Source organism: Morone saxatilis, unplaced genomic scaffold, assembly GCF_004916995.1.
Source record: "Morone saxatilis isolate NCDOM2014 unplaced genomic scaffold, NCSU_SB_2.0 Contig12, whole genome shotgun sequence".
NCBI lineage: Eukaryota > Metazoa > Chordata > Actinopteri > Moronidae > Morone > Morone saxatilis.
Window position 1 is genome coordinate 6,015,444 of NW_023339674.1, and position 22,950 is coordinate 6,038,393.

Consider the following 22,950-nt stretch of genomic DNA (forward strand, 5'->3'; position numbering starts at 1 on the left):
TCTGTCTACATTGTCTTTTCTTATCTGTTTCTTGTTTCTTACTGTTATTATTTTTTGTGTTGTACGGTGTCCTCGAGTGCCCAGAGAGGCGCCTTTAAATAAAATGTATTATTATTATTATTATTGTGTGACCGCATTAGGGAGTCATAGATAGGGTTACAGTGGTGCCTAAAGGGCGACTGATGCTCAAAAGATTTTCAGACAGGGGATAAAAATACATTTTAGTGTTCCCTTATTAAACATCTGCATTGTTGTATAGCTGGTGTCAGTGTGTGGGAGTCGTCAGGAAGCTAGCCCACTGAGACCATGTTTGACAGACAGTTATGTGCCTGCGGTTGGTTTGTGGAGGAAACACAGTGACAGATCAGCTATGTGCAGCTGGGGAGATCAGTGTTCCTGAACTCTATACTATGGCCCCCAGTAGCTAGGCCTGCGGTTTCCCACCATGCTCACTATTAAGCAGGCAAAGGAAACAACAACAAAAAACACAGCAAAATCTTTGCTAAAATTAACACCATCAGTGTGACTGAAACGGCAGTTTGTAACTCGAGACTGGACTGGATTTTTTTTTTTACTTGTGGTGATGAGTCCAGTCACCACGCAAAACCTTTATTCAAGGAACCAGTTAATGAAAACACACTGTACATTCGCATACGATGGATATATTACATTGTGTTAGATTGCATAGTGTTAAAGGTAAACTAGAACAGTGATAGCTGGTAGACTGGCTGTGCATTGGCCCTATATTAGTAGCATTTTCCAAACAACTACTATTGTGGTGGAGTTTTGAATGCAACACATAAAGCATCAACCATGGTTTCATTTATATCAGTCTCTTACTGACTACATTCGACTAAGAGGCTTTGATACATCTATGCATCCCAAGAGACAATACAATACATACAGTAGTTACATTCACGTGGCAGTGATAGGCAAACAGTAAAAGACACAGATGGATGAATGAGGCTGGTTTTAAGTGCTACATTGTATGCGTCTTTCGTCCTTTCTTAACAGTCTGAGAATTGAATGTTTGTGATCCACACTGTGTCCTGTTAATTTCATCTTCACGAAAAGATTTCCATCTCCATTTAGAGACAGAGAGAAAATAAAAAAGTCCAGCGTTGACACCCCACAGACCCTGTGGTGTTTCAGCAAGTCACATAGCGCATTTTTTGCCGCTTCCCCTCAACACTCAGAAAAAAAGGGTACAACATTGTAACTCTTGTAATGGCAAAAGGTACAATGTTGTGTCTTTTTCTGGTACTGGTTTGTAGTGACAGGGGGTAAGTATTTCCCAAAAGATTAGTAACAACGGCATCACTCCGTCCAAAGCCCAGCGATACTCCTCATCTCCTATTGCCTCTGATACCTCCACACAGTGTCCTTTCACAGTCCTCCATCTATAGCTGCGTGGCTTTGGTAGAGCGCCTGGTCCTCCTGTCCTGACGTTGAGCTGCAGGGAGGTGGCAGTAACGCGGCGACCATCCTCGGGACTTTCTCTTGGTGCTACGTGGCATGCTAGGGCCTGGGGGGGCTGGTAGTCAGGCCTCCTCGGCTGTGGCGTCTATCCCAGCATAGGTGAAGTTCTCAAAAAGAGCCATGTTCACATAAGCCTGGAAGATGGATAGCTTGTGATTTAAGATTTTTTTTTAATAATCAAAATTTCCAGGTATTTAGCATGCATGTTAGAAGTATGACAGCTCCATCAGTTTCTTAATGCTGAAGCCTTCAAACACATTCATGTCATATTTTACAGATTGTAAATGAGGTGCAGAATGGGAAAAACCATCCATGTGATATCATAGCTGTAATTGTGTAAGAGAATGGGGGGGAAGGGAATTTCTGATAGCTTTGATGTCCCACACTTGATGAGAAGGTATACAGAAGTGTCAACAAACTGATGCCAAATGGCTGTAACCCTACAATAGTAGTTCAGTGCAAATTAATTCCAATGGTAACACCCTCCATGTAACCTGATGAACAAAACTGTTTTAAACTATGTTGTTAATTATCTGATATGAATATGGTTTTAGCAATAGGGTAACCAGTAATGTTTAAACACAACAGGACATGTTCCTATTCTTCCCTTTTTGCCAACATTGTCAGAATGCAGCATTACCTTCCTGGCCTCCTGCATCCTGTTGAGCTGGACAGAGATTTGGGAGAAGGGGGGTCTCTCGTAGGGCCGGTCCCTCCAGCACTGCTTCATCAGCTCATACCTGAACAGGAAGAGAAACAAAGATGAATATGGTGAAACGCAGGAAAGAAAGACAGAATAAACTGATCATTCACTACAAAATGATGAATACTTACACCTCATCATCACAATTTTTGGGTTTCTCCATCCTGAAGCCTTGTGGCAGTTTTTCATAAAGTTCAGCGCATGTCATGCCACAATATGGTGTGCCACCTGACCAACACAGGGGAGAAAATGCATTTATGATTATGATGGTGATGGTGAGTCAAGCAGTGATAAAACTCACATCACCCTCATGCTTTATCATGAACACATGCAAGTCATTGTAGATATGATCACAACAGTTCCTGAACTTCTGCACTTGGTACTGTACTTAGTAGTAGTTCATGGGTGGGACTGGTGAAAGCCAGAGTGCTTACTTACCTAAGCTTACAATTTCCCAGAGGAGAACACCGAAAGACCACCTGGGAGAGAAGACGCAAATAATAATAAATCACAGAAGGGAAATGGAAGGAAAATATAAGGATTTTATTCGTAACACCTTAAACTATTCATTAACCTAATGCTTTCATTCTTTGTTGGCCATGGGTTATGGTTAAATCTTTGCAAAGACACCATCTGCAGCATCACATACCTGCTAATGGACATATTAAATGATGAAATATTTTGAATCTAGTCACCCCAAAATGGATGAATATTTTGATGCTGCATGTAAAAAACCCTGATTTTCATGTTTTTACAATGCATTGCGTAGAAAAATTGCGAAACTGATAAGGAACCACTGAGTGCTTCAACATAATGAAACCACCATCTTTCCTGCGATGTGATTAGCACGAAAAACCACTTGTTTCACAAGTCGCAATGCCGTGTGGTAGATCATGTGAGCAGACAAGTAGTGTTTGTGCTCTTGGCCTGTCCCTTGTTATCTCTCCTCTTCCGTGCACAACGCTTCACTATGTCTCAGATCTTGTTTTCTGTCCTTCCCTCTCACTAATGTTTACAGCTCTCTCTGACTCTAAAGGCACCCTTAAAACTTCTTCCGCTAGCTGTCCTGCACTCTTCTAACTTGTTATCCGCTGTGTATAAATAGACTCCATTTGACAGACCAACGTCTTTGTCTGTCTGCTAAGTTGTACCCAAGGCTTCCTGGCTGTGCTTATCAGTTACACGGCACACTATTATCACTCCATCAGTGACAGAGGGATGATTTGTTGTTTTCTGTGGGCAGGCGTTCTGTGGTGCACATATTTTGAACTACACTAGAGGCTGTAATAATTTTAATAAGGTTTCTGTTGAAGAAAAAATGAGAAGGAAGCATCATAATTGTGAAAAGATGTTGATTAGAGATTATACTTCAGGAAGTGTATCTGAACCACTTTAACCAAGGTTTTCATGTTTGCAACAATGAGAAGCATGCCATCTTACTTATTATGCCCCTAAAGTTATCTGAAATATTTTTGCATTTTGGTACAGCAGTTTCAAATGAACATAACCCTCCAGATGTGGAAGCACCTGTGGGACAAACATTGTGACTTACACATCACTCTTGGTCGTATACACGCTGTAGTTCAGAGACTCAATGGCCATCCAGCGTACAGGCAGCCTCCCCTGAAAGGCAAGCAGCAGTTTCATGTAAAACCAGCTGCTATGTTGACAGCATGGTCACACATGTGAAGAGTCTGATTGTGAAAATTAAAATATTAAATAGATAATTTATAGTTGTACTGCAGCACATTGCTGTACATGACTCTATAGGCCATCTCACCTACTATCAGAATCTCTCAGTTTCTTTCTGAGGTATAATTATAATAATATATAATAATAATATTTATTAATTAACAGACTAAAGATTATTACACTGGTGTCACAAATAACCATCATATGCAAAGATCTACTGGTAAGATTTCTGTTACAGTTTGTTGTGCTGTTTCTTTTAGTTATTGTCTTCAACTTGTGAGAAATGAGTGCTTTACAACAACTGATATTAGTAGCATTTATTCACTCTTATTAAAGTGGAAATACTTGGAATACAAAAATACTTGTCTCCCAAACAACAAGTACCCACTGTTGGCTAAGACTAAAAAACAAAAACAAGAAATTTCTGGAAAAAGTCACCATTCACTCACCATTGTCTTCTTAACGTAAACTTCCTCACCACGGGAAAGGCCAAAGTCTGCTATCTTCGCCACAAGATTGTCCCCTACAAGGACATTCCTGGCTGCCAAATCCCTGTGGATGAACTAGTTCCAAGAGAGTGGAGGAGAGGAGAGGCGTTAAACAATCATGATGTTTCTGTACATCAGCTTCAGTTCAGTGTATTAAGTGATAATGTCATATCTCAGGGAGGATAATGTAACAGCATTATAATGCCCTTCTAAATGGACCAAATATATAAACAAGCTTCTGATATAATTATATGCTTGAGCAATTTATCACAATCACATCATTATACTTAAGCAGCTATTACCTAAAATGGGGAGTAATAATGGAATAGCTCAATTATTGCAGCTTCTTTTGAATTACTACACTGTCAGCTTTACTATATCATCTACAAAATACTGTATTAGTTGCATTACTTATGACATAGTAAGGGCAGTTCATATAATACTTACTTACTATATTGCAATCAGTAAGAAATGTTTAACTGGTTTTATAACATTATTACACTTCTTCCTCATTAGAAGTTACTGAATTGACGTAAAGATGTAATTTTATTACATTATGAACATAAACTATTATGGGTAACTTGATAAAAATCCTGTTATGAGAGACTGCACTCATCCACACACAGAAATATACAACCAGCCTCCCACCTACATGCTGTTTCTCCTCCTACCTGTTTGTCACTTAAGTAGTGCATCCCTGTTGCCACGTCTACAGCGAACTGCAGCAGCTGCTGGGAGGTTAGGGTGGAAGCAGTGCCATGCTCCTTGGCAAAGGCAGGATCGGTCTCCAACACCCGACTCTTCCTCAGAAAGTCGAGAAGGTTACCATAGGGAGCGTATTCGATGGCTATGTACAGGTAACCTGGAGAAGACAGAGGGAGTAACATTAGGAGGAGGACAGAGTCTGCATTGTACCCTGTTATTTTACCCTTTTTTATGAAGGGCCACTACTAACAAACATTTTATCTTCAATCTGCACAAATGTTTTGCAGCTCAGCCATAATCTGGAAACTTAACAATGAGAATGTCCTCTTCTTCTCCCTAAAAACTGTGACTATGGCCTTGGCTGGCCTGCTTGCAATAGGCCAGGGAGAGACGCAGCTACAGCTGGTAAGGGGCTTGGCCTTCAACAGCTCTGTCTTGACATAGACAGAGGTAAACCAGGCATTTCATGAAATCCTCACAGAGCTCAACCAGATGGCTGAGGCTTTGTTAATAGATGACGGCTTCCAGCCAAAGCCAGAGTTTCTACAGGTCATGAGGTATTTGTGCTTGTTGGAAAGGTTTCATGTTGATTTCACCAGGACCAGACAGAGTGCCAACACAATTTGTTAATACCATATGTGGAAGGAAAGAATAACAGGGCAATGGACAGGCAAGTCAAAGAACTGGGACCTAATACAATTATGTTCCTTCTCAGCTACAAGAGGTTATGCTAATCAGGACATGTTGTGTTTCCTGCAGCAATGTCTTTGCAAATCAATTTCTTTGCTCATACTGAAACAGTAAAATATCTCCCCCTCAAACCAAGAATATTAGCACAGTGAAATACTGTATATGGACATGTAAATGTGTATTTTTGGTAGTGTATTAGCATATAGCATTGGCAGTATTTATAAGGCATACAGTCACTAGAGAGATCAGCAAAAAAGCTGATCTAGAGGATACATACTATTTTGTTTTTCAATCTTTATCTTGCCCTTGGAATTTAAGTATCTATCAGATATCTTCTATGCTCATTTCCTCCTCCTGTCCAGCCGTTCAGCATTTCAATGAATTCCTCCCGCACACACCTAATTCTTTCACAATGTTCATATCTGAATAGTTGAATTTATTCCAGATCACTGTAAGATGAGAAGGTGTATGAGCGGATAACAACTCCATATATGTCCCCCCTTTTTAAAATTATAGACAGATGCTGAATGGATCAAATGAACTAAAGCCTGAAACCAGAAAAAGATGAAGCAGAAAAGTCCCAAAACGCTGAAAAAGAAATTGAGTAACAGCTCGTGTTACCAGTGTAAGCCAGTGACTTTCTCTGTTGCAGTAAAAGACTCTCTGTGCTGCCTCTGAGCAAAGCAACACATACAAACTGTTTGTCAAAGAAATATGTCTTTATTACTTTCTTTCTTTACATTATATCCTGCTTCCCTCCTTCCCCTCTTCCCTACAACAATCATTCCTTTCTTTCTTCTATCCTTTTTCCTTTCATCCTTCCTTCATCTGTTTTACAGACAGTTTGTGCGCCAAGTCAGTCATTTAATATTATAAATGTAATAAGCATGTGTCTGTATAAAGTGATTACAATTTACAAATTGCAACTGTTTCTACAGTTGATATGAACATATTGATTATTGCAATTTAATGCAAATGAGAAGGACAAAAAAATCAGAGACATAATGGAAGGTTGAGGACTTATACTGATATTCATAAGACTGGGGTTTTGTTGTTCTAGTAGATGTTCTGGTGGTGCAGTATATATGAACTTATGTACTCCTATCACTAAATAAAAGAGAACCTGAGTTGAACAACAGATGTAAACACAGCGCTGTGACGGCCTGCAGAGTCAAGTGCTACCTGAAAGTGAAACCACTGAATTAGTCAGATGTTTATTTTTCCAGGCTGATTTGGTTTGGTAATGTACTCACTGATGTGCTTTCCATACTAGACTTCCTCTCTTGTGAGTTATCAATCTTTGATTAAACAAAAGCAATTCAATTATTCAATGTAGAAGCCGTCGGATGTAGCTGTGGGAAAGTGATACTCCGTGGTAAGAACCAGGGCCAAGGAAACCTTATACAAATACATGACACGGCAGCTTGTGAGGCACATGGACAAGTTAAACAAATGCGATGGCAGGCAAGGATTATTTAGATTGGACACATCCTGGTGCTTTCCAGGTGCAGATGACAGAGGATCAGATGGGGAGTATCTGTTTGGAGCTCAAGCAGGAAGAATTTAACCTGTTCCTTTACAGTACTGAATATAGGTGAAGTTAAATAAAGATAGATAGAAGTAGGATCTAGTATAACCACATAATGTCAGTGCATGACAAAGTCACCACTAACGTATTGAACAAAAATGTACTAGGAAATACATTTGGAGCACACATATTAACCGATAGATCTCAATGACAACTCCGTTGATAAAGACTGATACAGAGAAAGCTAGTAAGTGGACCTTCTGTTGAATTTGGATTATTTTGTAAAACATCTGTATTTTCTATTTTCGTATGCTATATATAGTAAATAAAGTAATACCAATTGATTTATTACATAAATTAGATACTATATACTGTTTAGTGGGGCTGTAGGTAAGGAGGTAGAGCGGGTTGTCCACTAATCAGAAGGTTGGCAGTTTGATTCTTATTCTTATTCTTGTTATTTATTTATTCTGCCAGGATACCAGATAGGTAAAGTAAGGTAACATACATACAGCCTTCTTAGTTTTGCATAAAACAGCTTATATATTTGTACAACTTGTGAAACCATGTGCCTGCCAAAATCAGTATTACATTGTAACCATCAGTATGTCTTCAGAGGCATTAACTCCAAAGCACATCCATGTCCATAAACGCCACTAGATGTCGCTCACTCACCTCTGTTCTCACAGGCTCCTATCAGGTTGATGATGTTGGGATGCTGGCCTAGTTTACACAACACCTCCAGCTCGCCTGCAAAGTCTCGGTGGTCATTCTCTGAGGCAAACTCTGCAGGAAGATCAGCACACACAGCATCATTAAACAAAGTGCAAGCAAAGCAGCTTCAGCTGGCGTCTTTGAAATGAAATTTTCAGTCTAGGAATGCACTGCACTGGGATTACATTTGCTCTCTGTTTGTGTGCAATACATGTACAGCGTCTGTGCTTGCATGAAAGTGTGTGCAAAAGTTACCTTTCAGCATCTTGATGGCTGCGCTCATTTTATTGCCATCCTTCTTGATCATGGCTTTGATGACCTGGTTTTGAAACAGTTGTTAGCTGACATGTTTAACCCAGTGAATACAGAATGGCAACCAAAGGAGAGAAATTGAAAATATCCTAATACCTGGCCAAAGTTGCCCTCTCCAATGACATCTTCAAACTTTATGTCCTCCCACTCAAGAATTGGATAGGTGAGGGGCTCTGGCGTTGGTTTCGGCCTCCGTGTCAGGGTCAGTGTTCCTGAGTTAAACTGCAGAATAGTCTCCTCACCCTGGAGGTATAAACAGTCTTAAGCTTGGCAATAAATACAAATATATTTAAGTTCTCTAAAGTAGGATTTTCTCAAAACACACTTGAGCTTTGTCAGATCAGTTGTGATGTCAACCAAATCCCTCAGCTTTCCAAAAGTCTAATGAAAAGAACAAATCCTGGTGCATCCTTACCGAACCGGACTGGTAGGTGAACGTGCGCCGACGGTTGAGCAGCGTCTTGCGGATGAAGAAAAGAGCCAACAGCGCCAGCAGGATAGTCACACAGGTGACAGTTACCGAGCCCACCACTGCCACCAACAGTTGGTAACCATCCCCAGCAGGCCTCCCAGCCACACCCTGGGTGGTCGGGGTTAAACTCTGAAGGCCTTTTTTTGGCAGAGGGGAAGAGTTGTAAAGGGAGGATGGAGGGGAAGGACAGAAGATAGAGAGAAAAAAACAAGTAGGGAGATTATTTTCAGATAGTGAAGATAAATAGGCTATGTATTATTAATAATCCCTGTCCCTGTGTGGGTGGTCTTGTTCAACGTCACCTGGGAAAAGCCCAATATTGGCAACAAGTACAGTGGAGTAGAGCCCAATATTGGCAACAAGTACAGTGGAGTAGAAATTTTCCACAGAAAGCTACTTTTAGCCTAAAGGAAAAATAAATGAATGTCCACGAAACCTTAATTTATACCAGTACACAAAACAATTTAATCATTCCCTTTGAAAAGATTATCCATTCTAGTCATTTAAAATGTGCCAGATTTGCTGTATTATTCCTGCCCTTGTGAAACCCATAGAGGACAGACTTAAGGGTTTTCTCAAACCTTTATGGTCTGACATCCTATATCTAGGTCCCAAATCCATCATGTAAATTTGTATTATTTAACAATATCAACATGTCATTGGTGGGTGAGCAGATATTAACTTTCCTACTTACCATCCCCTTGTGTCATCGCCTGAATAAACTTGCTCCACTCTCCTGGCACTTTAGAGACAGCCCTGACTCTGAACTGGTAGAGTGTGCTGGCGTTGAGTGCTGTCACATCTTTGGTGGTCTTGTTTCTATCATCTATGTCCACCCAAGAGTGAGGGTTCCCCTGGCCAACTGGCTGGTACTCTATGACGTACTTAATGATGCCCCCATTGGGATCTTCAGGGTGCTGCCACCTCACCTGGATGGCTGACATGGACAGAGGCTGGGCCTGGACGTTGCGTGGAGATGATGGACCTGAGACACAGAGATATCATCAAAGCTAGGGCAATCAACTGTTACTCTGTAAAACTGTATTGCAAATGAAATTACTACTCCAGTCACAGGCTTTTATGCTTGGGTGCTCTGGGAAAGCTAAAATACCAACAGCATTCACTGCCATTCTGTTCGATAGATCTTTATCTAACTTGTTGATCTCCGCCGATTGCAAACCCCGATTATTCCTTGACACCAATCAGCTGCTAAACTTTTTCTTTTAAAGTTTGTGGGCAGGGAGAGAGCCACCAAGTAACCAAGCACTAACGTACTCTTTTCCTGAGTGTTCGAAGTGAGTCTAAGAAGCATCATCCCATTTATTTATCTTGTATAATTAACATTAACAACAACACTCAATACATATGAGCCTTTAACATACTGTGTATTGTGTTGCCCCTTATGTTTTTTTCCATTTTTATTAACTGCAGAGTTTCTAGTTACCCTGGCTGTGGATGCTGAACTGGTAGGGTTTGGAGGGTGGCCCCTGGCTGCCACAGTTGATGAGGCTCACCACCACGGTGTAGTCTTGCTGGTACTCCAGTTTGTGGAATTTTGTGGAAAGCACATTGAGCAGGGTGGTCTCCTCCAGTAGTTTCTCACTGTAGGGCGGTGGGCCGAAGAGCTGCACTAAAAAGCCACTGGCTGTGCCGGCATTAATGCCATTGTTGGGGGGCAGTCGCCAGCGTACAGTGGCATTGCGGCCTTCCACCGAGCTGATGTCAATCTCAGGTTGAACTGTGGGCTCTGCAGCGACAGAGAACACAGGATGAGCTGAGGGGACTAACAGCTCCTAAATTTCTGTCATTAGGTCATTAACGATTCCCTCAAATTGCCCCCTGAGGGATGGATAAAGTATTTTGAAGTGAACTGGACGGTTCCCTTAGTTTATATTTCAATTGGCTGCCCGACAGTAGTAGGACTGTTAGCTCACAACCAGAAGCTACTCGCTTTAATTCTTGGGGCTGGTCCTCTCGGAATTTATCCATAAGGGTGCTCTGGTTTTATTCAGTCCAAAGACCTGTGTTTGCATGTCTGTGGATGACTGAGTATGTTGTCTGCTTAACTGTAAAATGTGACAAGATAAAGTATACTCAAAACAGTCAGTATGCAAACTAAAAACCCTTCATTTTTTAGGGTGTTCTAAGTGCATAGTTATGCACTACTGTTCTCCCACAATGCATTGCACAGAGGAAACGGAGGTGGAAAAAATAATGATGATGATGATGATGATGATGATGATGATGATGATGATGAAACAGCTTCAGGAACATCTCCCAAATTTTGAAGTAACTACAATATTTTTGTAAAAACATTTGCTGGTTAATTGAAATTTAATTGAATCTTTTTCACTGTGCAAGCAGTATATAATTTCCTTTCAGTCTTAAACTGTTTTAAATATCTTGACTTTGTGTACACTAACTGCAAATACAATGTACTATAAAGATTAGTTATTTGAGGCACTGTTAGCTCTATTATGAACCCACAAACTGTTATTAGGGGCAAGAGAAAATGGATGAATGGCTAACATAAATACAATATTTTTATTATTTATTTTATTGTTATTTGCATTATATGTCATTTATTTTGAATATGATTATTTCTTACTCCATAGTCCATAAACTGGTCTGTGGTCCTTCCCAAAGAATCACTAAATAAACTATTACAAATAGTTTGTGCTTGTGCAAGACCAAAAAACCAACTTTCCCGTAAGAAATACAATCTGTTCCATTTTACACATGGACCAAACCACATATTGCTAAAGAGTCAAAGTCAGTATAAGTATGCAAACTATGACACTCCAAAACAATCCTTTTCTCATATAAGTTTTTTGATTATCTTTTCTGGACTCACACACTCAGATATGCTCTCTCCCTCTGCACCACAGTCATCACTGATCATCAAAATCCTAAAATCATGTCTGCCTCTTGAATTCAGGTTTCTCGCTATTATTGATTCAGTTTGTGATTCCGAGCACACTGATTACAATCATTTTTATTTTTTGTTATTTTCGTTTTGACCCCATCGTGTCTTTATTTTATCTTGGCAAAGTGCCCTCAGATCATTTCAGTCCAGCTGAATCTTTCTATATTTGCCCCAGACTTGAGTCATCAGGACAGATATGCTCACTCGGGAAAAGACAACTGGCTCCTTAAGGCCTGGGAACAGCACTGCACAGCAAAAATAATGAGAATTTTATTTTAGTCTAACCAGACACAAGATAATTATGCCTGCTTAATTACTGGGGTTCAGACTATAGACATTTGTTCCCAGGCAAGATTTCCAGTTAAATATACTCATGTACTGTAAGTGTGTGATCCCTATAAGCCTTGTTATCTGTGGGTCTTACCGGGACAATCAGTCTCCATGATAGCCTCTGGCCCCTCGGCCCCCTCTCCACCTTCCCCAGGACGACTTAGCTGGACACGGACGCGGTAGCGCGTTGAAGGCTCCAGGTTCATCAGTGTGATGGGCTCTTTGTCACTATAAACTAAAAGAAAATGGATGTGAGAAATGCTGAATACATAAGGTATTATACATGGTTTTACAGTAGAAAATTTGGTTGGAACATTTAGCTTGAAACATATATCTCTAAAGGTATTATAGATACATAGAATATACATTTAAAACAATTAAAATATTTAGAGGTTACACATTTTTGTTACATGTTATATAATGAGTTGTTTTCAGAGAGAATTAAGAGCCAGGCACTTGAACTCAGTAACAGGTGATGTATACTCTATGAGAAGATCTTTTTCTTTATACAACCTGCAGTGTGCCATGGAGAAAACATGATTGGGGTGTTAGTAATAAATCATTTTAGTTACACTGTGCTAGTCTTTTAATATTAGTTTTATTATGCATAATATAATGTGTTGAAGTAATGGTGATGACTGCGTCAAGTTGCTTTCTGTGATAAAGGCTGCCTTAATGCCATCTTGGAATGATATCTCTGCCTGCTTACCTATGATGGAGGACCAAGAATCTCCGTTCTCCACAGGCTTGTAGAGGAGCCTGGTGGAGACAATGGGGCCGTCTCCTCTGTGGGAGCTCACCGGCATCACCAGCAGCTGTTTACTCCTTTTCTCCAGCAGTTTGGGAGCAGTAGTGGGCACAGGCGGCTCTGAGTAGACATAGCAAAAGATTTTAAAATTTTGATCCTTGCTGCTGTCCTGTGACAACATCCTCTCCTCTTATTTCAAACTTTACTTAAAAGAAACCATACACACAGACCTTTAATTGTGAGGTTGAACTTGCGGGAGTCCTGGCCTCCATTGGTGGACACCCTGCACTCCCACAACCCTCCTTGCTGTGCACTCAGATGAGGGATCTCAAACAGGGCTGTGCTCTTATTTGAGTCCATGACAGTGCGAGAGGCCTGACAGTAAAATACATAATATACATAATAGTAATGCAATGCATGATGAAAACCACATTTCCATTTTCTGTGCCCATTTTTTTCGCTGCTTGGACTGGTGCTCAGAAAGTTCTCACTGTGAAACATTTCTTAGTTCCTGTGGGAAGTGCCCGTACAATTCTTTATCAGATTTATTTTTATTATCAAGGAAACAGCACGGAAAGGATAACACAGAAAACTGAACACGTCACTTATAGGCAACACGTGGTAACTGCTGCACTGTAGAGTGATACAGCCTTATCTGGTCAGGCCATTGTGTTGTTGACTTCCTCAAAGCTTAATTCAACCTTGTAATCATCAGCCCAATCTTAAAGGCACAGTACAATTTGAACTGATTTTTTACCGTTTTATTAATTTAATGTAACAATTGTTACCTTTTACACAGTAGTTGGACATTTTGGGAAGTATGTTTTCTTATTTATGTACGTATGAAGCTAGAATCAGGAGTAGATTAGCTTTGGAAGAACTTCAAAGGCAGTTTCTTGTCTTGTTTTCATACCAGGGATGAGAGAGCCAGATCATGAATGCGCTACTGGACAATGATTACTGTCCATCTCCCCCCAAGCAGCCAGTCTGTTTTGCTGTTAGTCAAGTAGTGAGCAATCTGATATTAATTTAGTTGGTTGGCTCAGATTCATACTGTTTTGAGGGCTGAGATGACATTTCTTTTTGCTTAACGTCTTGAATCTTTCCATTGCTTGTTGCTGAGCTCCTGAGTGTAACTTTAAAACTTAGTTAAAAACATTTTGCTGACTTTTATAAATTGTCAAAACATTATTAAAAATGCACAATAAATGGACAATTATGATAAATGCGCCAGTCCTCAGGGCACTGCAGGGTGCACCCACTTTGGCAGCCTTTGTATAGTACTAGATCATCATTCTCTCTGTGTGGCTTTGTATTTAATCTCTGCCTGACTACCTTAAGTTTGATCCAATCTGTGTATTTTGTTTATATTTATTCAGACAGTAAGTTATCGTTGGAGGAGTGTTGCAAGCAGCTACTGGTCTTTGTACCTTGAGCACAGTGCTGTCCAACTTTCGCAGCTCAATGCTGTTATGGCTGGGCAGGGGGTTGCCTGTTGCTGAACAAAAGATCTTGGGGCTGGAGTTCAGATTCCATTCCAAATTACAATCCAAATCCAAGATCTGGGGAGCCCGGTCTGAAAAAGAAAAGCCGCATGGAACAGAGATCAAGAAATGACAATGTGGGTAGTGACAGAGGATGTGGCAGTAGAGAAAGGGATAACAGAGAAAATTATTGGATGAAAAAATAGATGGATGTAAATGAGCTGTGCAGTGATGAGGAGAAAGAACAAATGCAATCTCATAGGAGGGAGAGATAAAGAAGGAAACAGAGCAAATATGATGTGTGGACACCTACCAGACTTCTCACAGTTCTGTCCTCTCCACCCTGTTGGACACTGGCATCCACTGAAACGGTTGCAAACTCCACCATTCTGACATTCACAGCTCAGTGTGCAATCTGGTCCATACATGTCATTATGGCAAGCTGACAACAGAAAACAGTTAGTTCATGATGTGACACACAAAAGGGTAAAAACGTGCTATTAAACCTACATGTATTTACTTCAGTAAAAAAAAAAAAAAATTGACAAATTGAACTACTATAGTACTAACCCTCCTCACAGCGCCTCCCAAACCAGCCGCTGGCGCAGGAGCAGCCGTATGGGTCTGGTAGGCAGAAGCGAAGCCCCTTGCAGTTCATTTCAGAGCCACATGACTGCTGGCAGTTTCGGCCAAACATTCCTTCTCTGCAGGCTGCAAGTCATCAGAGAAAGACAAATTCACAAATGTGTTTATTTAAATTCCTTGACGTTTGCTGTATCATGCCTGAACGTAGCTTGACAGTAGTCAGCCATTTGATTGCATTATCATACAGTCTAGAAAATAATATACAATAATATGAAATGTGAGTGCTGCTTATATATGATGCTCAGGAGAACTAAAACCTTCACTGCTGACCGTATGTCAGACAAAACTGTACATTTTTGTCTGACATAATAACAGTTTAGGCACATCACCCAAACGCAGAGAAGGTGTAATGTTGATCTAATGTCTACCATGAAGTATGCCTCACATGTCCTTACTTACTTTACTTACTACTTACTACTTACTACTAGTCTACTAACATGCACACACCTGACTGGCCCATTTTGGGTCAATATAGCACAAATGCAGTACTGGATAAACTTTACCCAGTATCCATTGGTAATGAGGAAAACCACTGCATCACCAATCAAATCCAAGAAAATGTTACTAAAAGTTAATATGTCTATCCTTTGTAGTTTTAAATTGTTTTGTACAACAATAAGTTGTGACAGTTTTATGGCAAAAGTTGATGTTGTTGGGCCTAACCTTTCCTGTAGGGCCATCATGAGGCTGACTTTTTTTTCTAAATATCTTAACAACTATGTTGCTGTGAGATTTAATCTCATTCAGATACTGCTCCTTAAGAAGTATGATGGAAATCAGACTTTATACACATGCTCTCTATCTTTCTATTTCATTATTTGTCTGTCTCTCTTTCTCTCACATTTACACACACACACACACACACACACAACTTGTAGTAGTATACTTGCGAAGTAATTTGTACAAACCTGTCTCACAGCGTGTTCCCATGAATCCTGGAGGGCAGATACAGTCTCCATCGGCATCATGGCACACTCCACCATTTAGACACTCCGGACAGTCCTTGTCACAGTAAGGACCCCACTTCTTTCTGGGACAGTCTATAGGGCGAAAAAAAACAATATCCATACATGTTCTCTTTGGATATGTGTACAGCTTGTTTGAAACTGCATGTAAAAGTGGGAGCTTTCAGTTTACTGAACACCAAATAATTGTCTTACTGCATCTACTATTCAAATTTATGTTTTTTGTGTATTAGTGTTGTACTTTGGACAGTTTATCAAGCAGACAGTCTGGAAGGCGTGTGAGTGTGTGAGGGGGGGGGACAGAGTAATCTCAAAGCTGAGCAGGTGGAGGGTGGAGATTGTTACTGCTGATGTCTCTTTACAATACTGAGCTACAGGAAATGAAACAAACACATGCTGTCTCATTAAAATACATCATGGTCATGTTCACGCTCAAATTCAATAAGCACAAAGCAGGCTTTGCTGTTGTGGAGGATCTATTGGCAGAAGTGGAATATAACATTCATAGGTTTGTTAGTGTATAAACACCTGAATATAGGAATTATTGTGTTTTCATGAACTTAGAACGAGCTGTTTTTATCTATAGATGCTGCGGGTCACCTTCCATGGAGTCCGCCATGTTGAACTGCCATGTTTCTATACAGTAGCCCAGAAGGGACACACCAAACACTGGCTGTAGATAGACCTTGCACATTTCATGACCACTGTAGCTTCTTCTACACACTTCACAGCCCGTTCTCATTTCCAAATGGTTGTGTGTGTGAGTGTTTCTGAGTGTGTGAATGTCATTATCCAACAAACCTCTGACAATGAGCCTCATCCAGGCTCCCTTGAGAGGGCTGTCCCCCACGTAGCTGGCGCTGTAGATGCCTTGATTGGCAAAAACTGCATTCTCCACTGTCAGTACAGCTGTGCGATTGATCACATCATTCCAGTGAGTCATATAATAATAGTTTCCTACACAAAAGACAAAAAAAACATTTATTGCATAGTTTCCAATGCGTAAAAAAGTAGTCTATCCTGATTTGCTCTAGATCTAGAAGTATATAATTGTTATTCAACTGTCTCTGTCCTGCTAAACATGTCCTGCTACCATCTTAAACTGGCTTACCGTTGTACTTCCAGGTCACATCTCTCTTTTGAGAGCTGAGAAGCTGCATACTGAGGTGAACTGTCTCTCCTTTGTTAGCAGTCAGTGTAAGGTGAGTTGGGACAAAATCTGCTGTAGGGAACACAGATACACGCAGTTTTTTTTCCAAAAGCCATCCAAACTGGATACATAATAAAAACCATATAATCGGGCCATAACTGGAAGTAAAAACTCCCTAAAAAACTGGTTATATAGGTTGTATTAAGTTTGAACCCACCTTTGCCAACATTGTTGATCATTGTGACCGTCTCAAGTGGGGGAACTTCCTGAGTGGATTCACAGTAGAAGATACCAATATGATCCAGGTCACGGAAGTCTCTGGCCTCTGCCTCCTTGTTCCTGGGCTTATGCACTTGAAAATGTGGCTTCTTGGGGAATATGAGGATTTTGTTGTCTCTCTTGATGTCCAGCTCAACCTGGGCAGGGCTGCGCTCTCCGTTGATACAAGAGATAGTAAAGTGATTGACGTTGGTGACCTCTGCTGTGGAGATCATGGTCAAGTCGATCACAGCATCTGTGGGACAGGACATTGTGTTTGGACCAGTCTGACATACAAGCATGTTATTAGAGTCATAAAGAGCTTGACTTGATTATAAGACTACTTCAGGTATTCACAAACATTTGGTGTCAGGAGATTTAGCATCACCCATTCCCCAGGGTAATGAAAAGTGTAGAACAAATAAAAATATGATGATGAAACCTGCGGTAAATCCTTTGATTCACACAAAAACAGAAAATATATATATAAATATATATATGGTCTTAAACATTTTCATTCCAGGTCTCCTGGATTTTTGAATTCTCAGTGAAACCAATAACATATGTATTGTTCAGTTGGTTAAAAAATCACAGTCACTCTGTCTCAGCATCTCTACCACGTGGTACTTCTCACTCTTCATATTTGTGTTTAAATAGAAATGTTTGTATTCTGATACGTAAATCCCAAATGTTTCTAACAATAAACTTAGCTCACAATGGAAAACATCCGTTTGGCATGTGTTCTAGGTTAAAAATGTTTAAATATCTGAATATTTGAATACACCTGACTCACAAACTTGTGCTGTAGACTTGGACACGGGAAGTACAGGACAAAATCATAGCAGAAATATAGTTTGTAGCTCACAAATCTGTTTCTGCCACAGATTGGAGAGTCTTGAATCTCAGAGTAACCATTATAAAAGTAACTCTTTGACTGAGAACATCTTATACACTGACACCTGAGACACGGATTGAGAAACAGGCAATATCACCCCCCCCACACACACACACACACAATTTCGGTTCAAAAACAAAAGAAGCCTCCAGGAATGTAGTTATTTGAACAAAATTGCCAAACCCAATAGTTTTTTTTTTTTTTTCAACATTCCTTCTCGCTGATATTTAAGCCCCAGATCCACAGAACAATGGCAGGAAACATGGATGAGCTCTTTTCCCCCAAAGGATTCAGACATCTACATTCTACACTCCGAGGGTATTTATTACTTTAACTAAATATACATTATTAAAAAGGATTATAACAATCAAACAGTGTAGAATTAAGGAGAACATGTGTCTTTCTTAATGAACACTACATTCCTTGATAATAAATGCCAACTTAAATTGTTTGCTCCGTTCATGAGGTAACATCCTTAATTATAAGTTCCCTCTTACCTGATAAACCAAGGAAGCATAATAGAAATACCCACAAAATCCTCATGATATTTATAATCCTCATTGAAAAAAACGTGTCGTTAATAACTCGGATTTACGAGAGAGTTGTACATCCAAAACGGTGACGCTGCGTCACGACGAGTGGTGCGCTTTTTTACGCATAACTTGGCGAATCACCCAGCGCTTCAGGTGTAAAATCTCTTCGGTAGCGACTATAACGGTTCTGTGTAGCTTTCAGAGATGGTAGCACGGTCCGTCACACAAAGCACAGAGTTGGATCTACGGTAAAGCTCAGCTTTCTCTGGGTGGGAAAGGAAGGAAGAGCGTCACCAGACAGCGGAGGACTGCTGGCGCTCCAGACCTCCCTGATCCGATTAATGCATTTATGAGTTTAAACTTTGTCACTTTTTGTTCCAGTACAATGCCAAACACTTTGACTGTTTTTACATACAACTGATTCTGTAGTATCTTAAGAATGTCTACTGTTTTAGCAGTGAAATGTGGTTATCACTTTTAATCTTCTTGGGCACTATAGACCTATATTGTCTAAAGTTTTTATTTTTTTATTTTTAAGTATTTCAGAAATAGTGACAAGAATATTTTGGTTCCATGTTGTAACTATTGCACAGTTATTTTGAAGCACTAGGTCATGTCAGACTTTAAAATATAGATATTTGGAGAATTCAAGACTGCATTCATCAAAATATATATAGCACAGTAACACAGATGAAAAGTGGGCGCTCTACCGCAATACTCTATATGACCTATACTCTGCAAGAAAATCAGGGCAGCAATAAAATGCAACACACAAACAGTCCCATGTGTTTGTGTGTTGCATTTTATTGCTGCCCTGATTTTCTTTGTAGAGATACTATAGAACACCAAATGCCGCAACAGCTGGTATCATGTTTTGCCAAATGCAACAGCTTTGTTCTTTCACTTCAATGTGTTGGTCACAATCCCCGCAGCTTTTATGGTCAGCCTCCCCCTCCCTTTGCTGTTATAATCAATCAGCCTCAGGAAATGATGAACAATATGCTTGTTGTGTCTATTCTGCCATTTCTGCCCCAAACTTTTAAAAGTGCTGCACTGTCTCCCTTTGGAACAACTACACACACCTTTTCTCATTTTCTCTACAAAAACTGTCTGACTGATTTGATGTTTTCTTTACATTTCGTTATGGGTACAGACAATCGACTTGAAGTTGACTCAAGTTCTTATTGTTTAAGATTTCCTGTTTTCGATTTCAGGAGCTCACATGGCCTGCTTTAGTCTGCAAGGAATATTATACTGGATTGTAAAAAACAAAGACTAGTATAATATAATTCTTTGCAAAGTGTCGGCACATTTAGGTCCAATCTGAAAAAGTAAACAATGCCAAATCAACACACTTCAAAAACACCACTGACAGGAATGGAATTAACAGTTAGAACAATTATACTGATGTGTCTACAGACATACATGCAAGGTATGCAATAAAACAATATGCAAAAAAAAACTGTACAGTCAAACTAGTTTTACACATAATTAAGGTGCTTTTTAGATCATTTTTAAAATTGTTTGCAGAATTCTGTACTCTGTGATTTGACTTTAGGGAAACAAATGAGGAGGAAAGTGAAGGAAAAGTGCAAAGAGAGAAATTACAGAAAAGTGTTTGGAGTGAATGGGTGCAGACACAGCTTGGCGGAGCCTCTATAGGAAGCCAAAAAGGAAAATCCAAGGCCTTTGGAAGGATTGGAATTGTTTTGTCTTCAAATCACAGTGTTTCCATTTTGACTCTTGGCAAACAACGGGTCTTGGCGCCCACATCTGTACTGTCCCTTTGACCTGTTAGTGTGACCTGTATAGCTCAAGAACCAGAACAACTTCTTTTAAAATACCCGTTTATTTCCTCTGCACACACTTCAAAAACACCCACTGGCAGGAATGGAATTAACAGTTAGAACAATGATAGTGACCTGTCTACAGACCGCTAACTGCAGACATGTGGTTGTAGCACATAACCAAAGGTATGCAATAAAACAATATTTAAAAAACTGTACACTCAAATTAGTTTTGCACATAATTAAGGTGCTTTTCCGATCATTTCTGCAATTCTTTGTAGAATTCTGTACTCTGTGCTGTAGAGAACAAATGAGGGAGAGTGAAGGAAGAAGTGCAAAGAGAAAATGACAGAAAAGTGGTGAATGCTGCAGACACAGCTTTGGTGGAGCCTCTATAGGAAGCCAAAAAGGAAAAGACGGGTCAACACAGATGCTTCAGCCTCTGGCAGCATTAAGGCTGTCAGAAGCCAGAAACCAGGCGTAGCTGCTTTTGTGCGTATGTGTGTATGTATATGTGTATGAACATATGTGTGTGCATGTGATGGTCCATTGGAGTGAGAGGGAAGCAACAGACTGTAAGCATGCAGTGAAACTGCAAGTATGTAGATGGAATACTGTGTGTCCATGACCATGCTTGTATGTGTGTTTGTGTGTATGTGAAGGAAATAACTCTAGTGGGGTGGACATGCAGGGTGGAGGACACTCTGTGTTCCTCAGACATTAGCCATTGTATCCAACAGTCTTTGTTGCCATATAGTAATTATGAACTCTGTTTGTTGTTAGTGTGACCTGCCGCTAGCTTAATGCCACTGCCAAACCAAGATAGGACTCAGTGTGTCTCCTGGCTGAGTTCAAAAAGCACAATAGGGCCTCCCCAGGCAAAACAATAGTGCTTGAGCAATCGTCTTCAAGCCTGCAAACAATCTTGTTCAACCCTGCACACTGCAGTAGGGTTAAAGAGCTATATAGAACTATATTGTCAGATTTTCTATTCGCCTTCATAATCTCATTATAAAATTTAACTCATCATGACTATCCATCTCTGTGATATTGTATTCTGTATGTGCTGTAACAGTTTACATAGCTACTCTTAGGCATCATTTTTCACAAACTCCATTGAGAAAAAGCTTTGTGGTAAGCTGGAAGGTTGTGAGGAAATGCCACATAAATTGTGTCAAACAGTAAATTTATAGCATCACACTCCTGGGCACGTTTTAGTTGTTTCTGACATTTTTGTTGTGGTTGTAGTGGAGGAGGTGGTGATGGCGAAGCTGGGGGTGTCTGGAAGTGAGACCAGCAACAGAGGCGGGAGGTCTCTGAGACTTTGTGAGAAAGTTTGTATTAAATTCCCATTTCCTCTCATTGTGTGGTGAGCTGGCCGGGCTCCACACGCACTGATCCTGCTGGGCCCTGGGAGCCTAAGCAAGGGTGTCACTCACACCTCTCAGGCCCCCTAAATTACCCCCCTCAATTCCTCCCTGGCACATACAAACCCTTGACCTCCATCTCAATGTACTGCAACCCATGGTGTCTGATAAAGAAACCCTTCCCAAGGATCTTGGCGATGAAGAGAATCATGTGTGCTTTAAAGCTTTATTACATGAGAGTTGGGTTTGTTTGTGTGTGTGTGTGTGAGAGAGAAAAGTCTTGAAGTAAATGAGTGAATGAGATGATGAAAGACACAAAAACTGACTTTGAGATAGAGCATGTGTGCAAGCGTTATTAGTAGAATTAAACAACCCCCGTCTTACAAAGTCGGATTTCCCTAAAGATAAAGTGCTCTAATGCCTTGATAACTCCTGTATTTGTGCTTTTTAAAAGGAAGGAGACCTCCAACACTATATGGTGACAAACTGACATGTCAACACACTGTCACCGCAGCAGCTGAGGCGGCTGTGGCTCAGGAAGATAAGTGGGTTGTCCGCACTAATCGAAGTTGGAGGATAATCCCCAAGCATCTCCCACTGGATTGTTAGTGTCCTTAAGTCAGATACTGAACCCCAAATGGATGCTGTTCACTGGTATGTGAATGAATTACATACTGTTTGTGATGGCCTTTGTCATAACTATATGAATGGGTCAACATGTCATATAGTGTGTTTGGACAACTGGGAAGGCACTAAATAAGTACAGTCCATTTAACATTTAATTTCAGTTAGATGAATTGAGACAGTCCACTGGAGTTGGGTCAGTGGGCATCATGTGACAATGTAATGTAATACCACACAGTCCAGTGCTGTTCCTATGGGTCTGACTGAGACCCCAGTTTCGAGTTGTTCCTGGTAGATAGTCGATATTCAATAATAAATCCATGCTGGAATCAATATTTTGGTTAAAGCGATGCAGCAAAAATGGACACAAACTGACACATATGTTTTTAACCACTCTAGCAACATAGCTCTAGGTGTGGCAATTTTCTCTATCACTTTGGTCCAGAATTAAATAT

The 22,950-nt window shown here is 40.3% G+C and overlaps 1 protein-coding gene across 3 annotated transcripts; it reads right to left on the reverse strand.

The window, feature by feature from the left end:
* Positions 1 to 562: 562 nt before the first annotated feature.
* tie1 (tyrosine kinase with immunoglobulin-like and EGF-like domains 1) lies at positions 563 to 18,984 on the reverse strand. 3 transcript variants are annotated; one of them, XM_035653255.1, is made up of 24 exons: positions 18,682 to 18,984; positions 17,249 to 17,545; positions 16,993 to 17,100; positions 16,683 to 16,838; positions 15,825 to 15,956; positions 14,842 to 14,982; positions 14,585 to 14,713; positions 14,218 to 14,363; positions 13,018 to 13,162; positions 12,749 to 12,907; positions 12,134 to 12,274; positions 10,228 to 10,530; positions 9,478 to 9,768; positions 8,727 to 8,920; positions 8,408 to 8,554; positions 8,255 to 8,318; positions 7,961 to 8,071; positions 5,034 to 5,224; positions 4,324 to 4,437; positions 3,735 to 3,805; positions 2,621 to 2,661; positions 2,314 to 2,410; positions 2,120 to 2,219; positions 563 to 1,613 (listed from the first exon to the last, which is right to left on the reverse strand). In XM_035653255.1, the coding sequence occupies exons 1-24, from the start codon at positions 18,743 to 18,745 to the stop codon at positions 1,542 to 1,544; spliced, it is 3,414 nt and encodes a 1,137-aa protein (XP_035509148.1). In that variant the 5' UTR covers positions 18,746 to 18,984; the 3' UTR covers positions 563 to 1,541. The 3 variants fall into 3 exon arrangements, with proteins under 3 accessions (XP_035509148.1, XP_035509147.1, XP_035509149.1); XM_035653254.1 differs by having other exon boundaries at positions 16,993 to 17,103; XM_035653256.1 differs by lacking the exon at positions 10,228 to 10,530 and having other exon boundaries at positions 16,993 to 17,103; positions 18,682 to 18,983.
* Between the last annotated feature and the right edge of the window lie 3,966 nt (positions 18,985 to 22,950).

Excerpts from the sequence above, each read along its gene's own strand:
- tie1 (XM_035653254.1), bottom strand. The coding sequence starts at position 18,745 with ATGAGGATTATAAATATCATGAGGATTTTGTGGGTATTTCTATTATGC. Across the intron at positions 17,104-17,248 it reads GATCAACAATGTTGGCAAAG|CAGATTTTGTCCCAACTCAC; the intron begins GTGGGTTCAAAC and ends TGTTCCCTACAG. Across the intron at positions 8,072-8,254 it reads AGCCATCAAGATGCTGAAAG|AGTTTGCCTCAGAGAATGAC; the intron begins GTAACTTTTGCA and ends ATCTTCCTGCAG.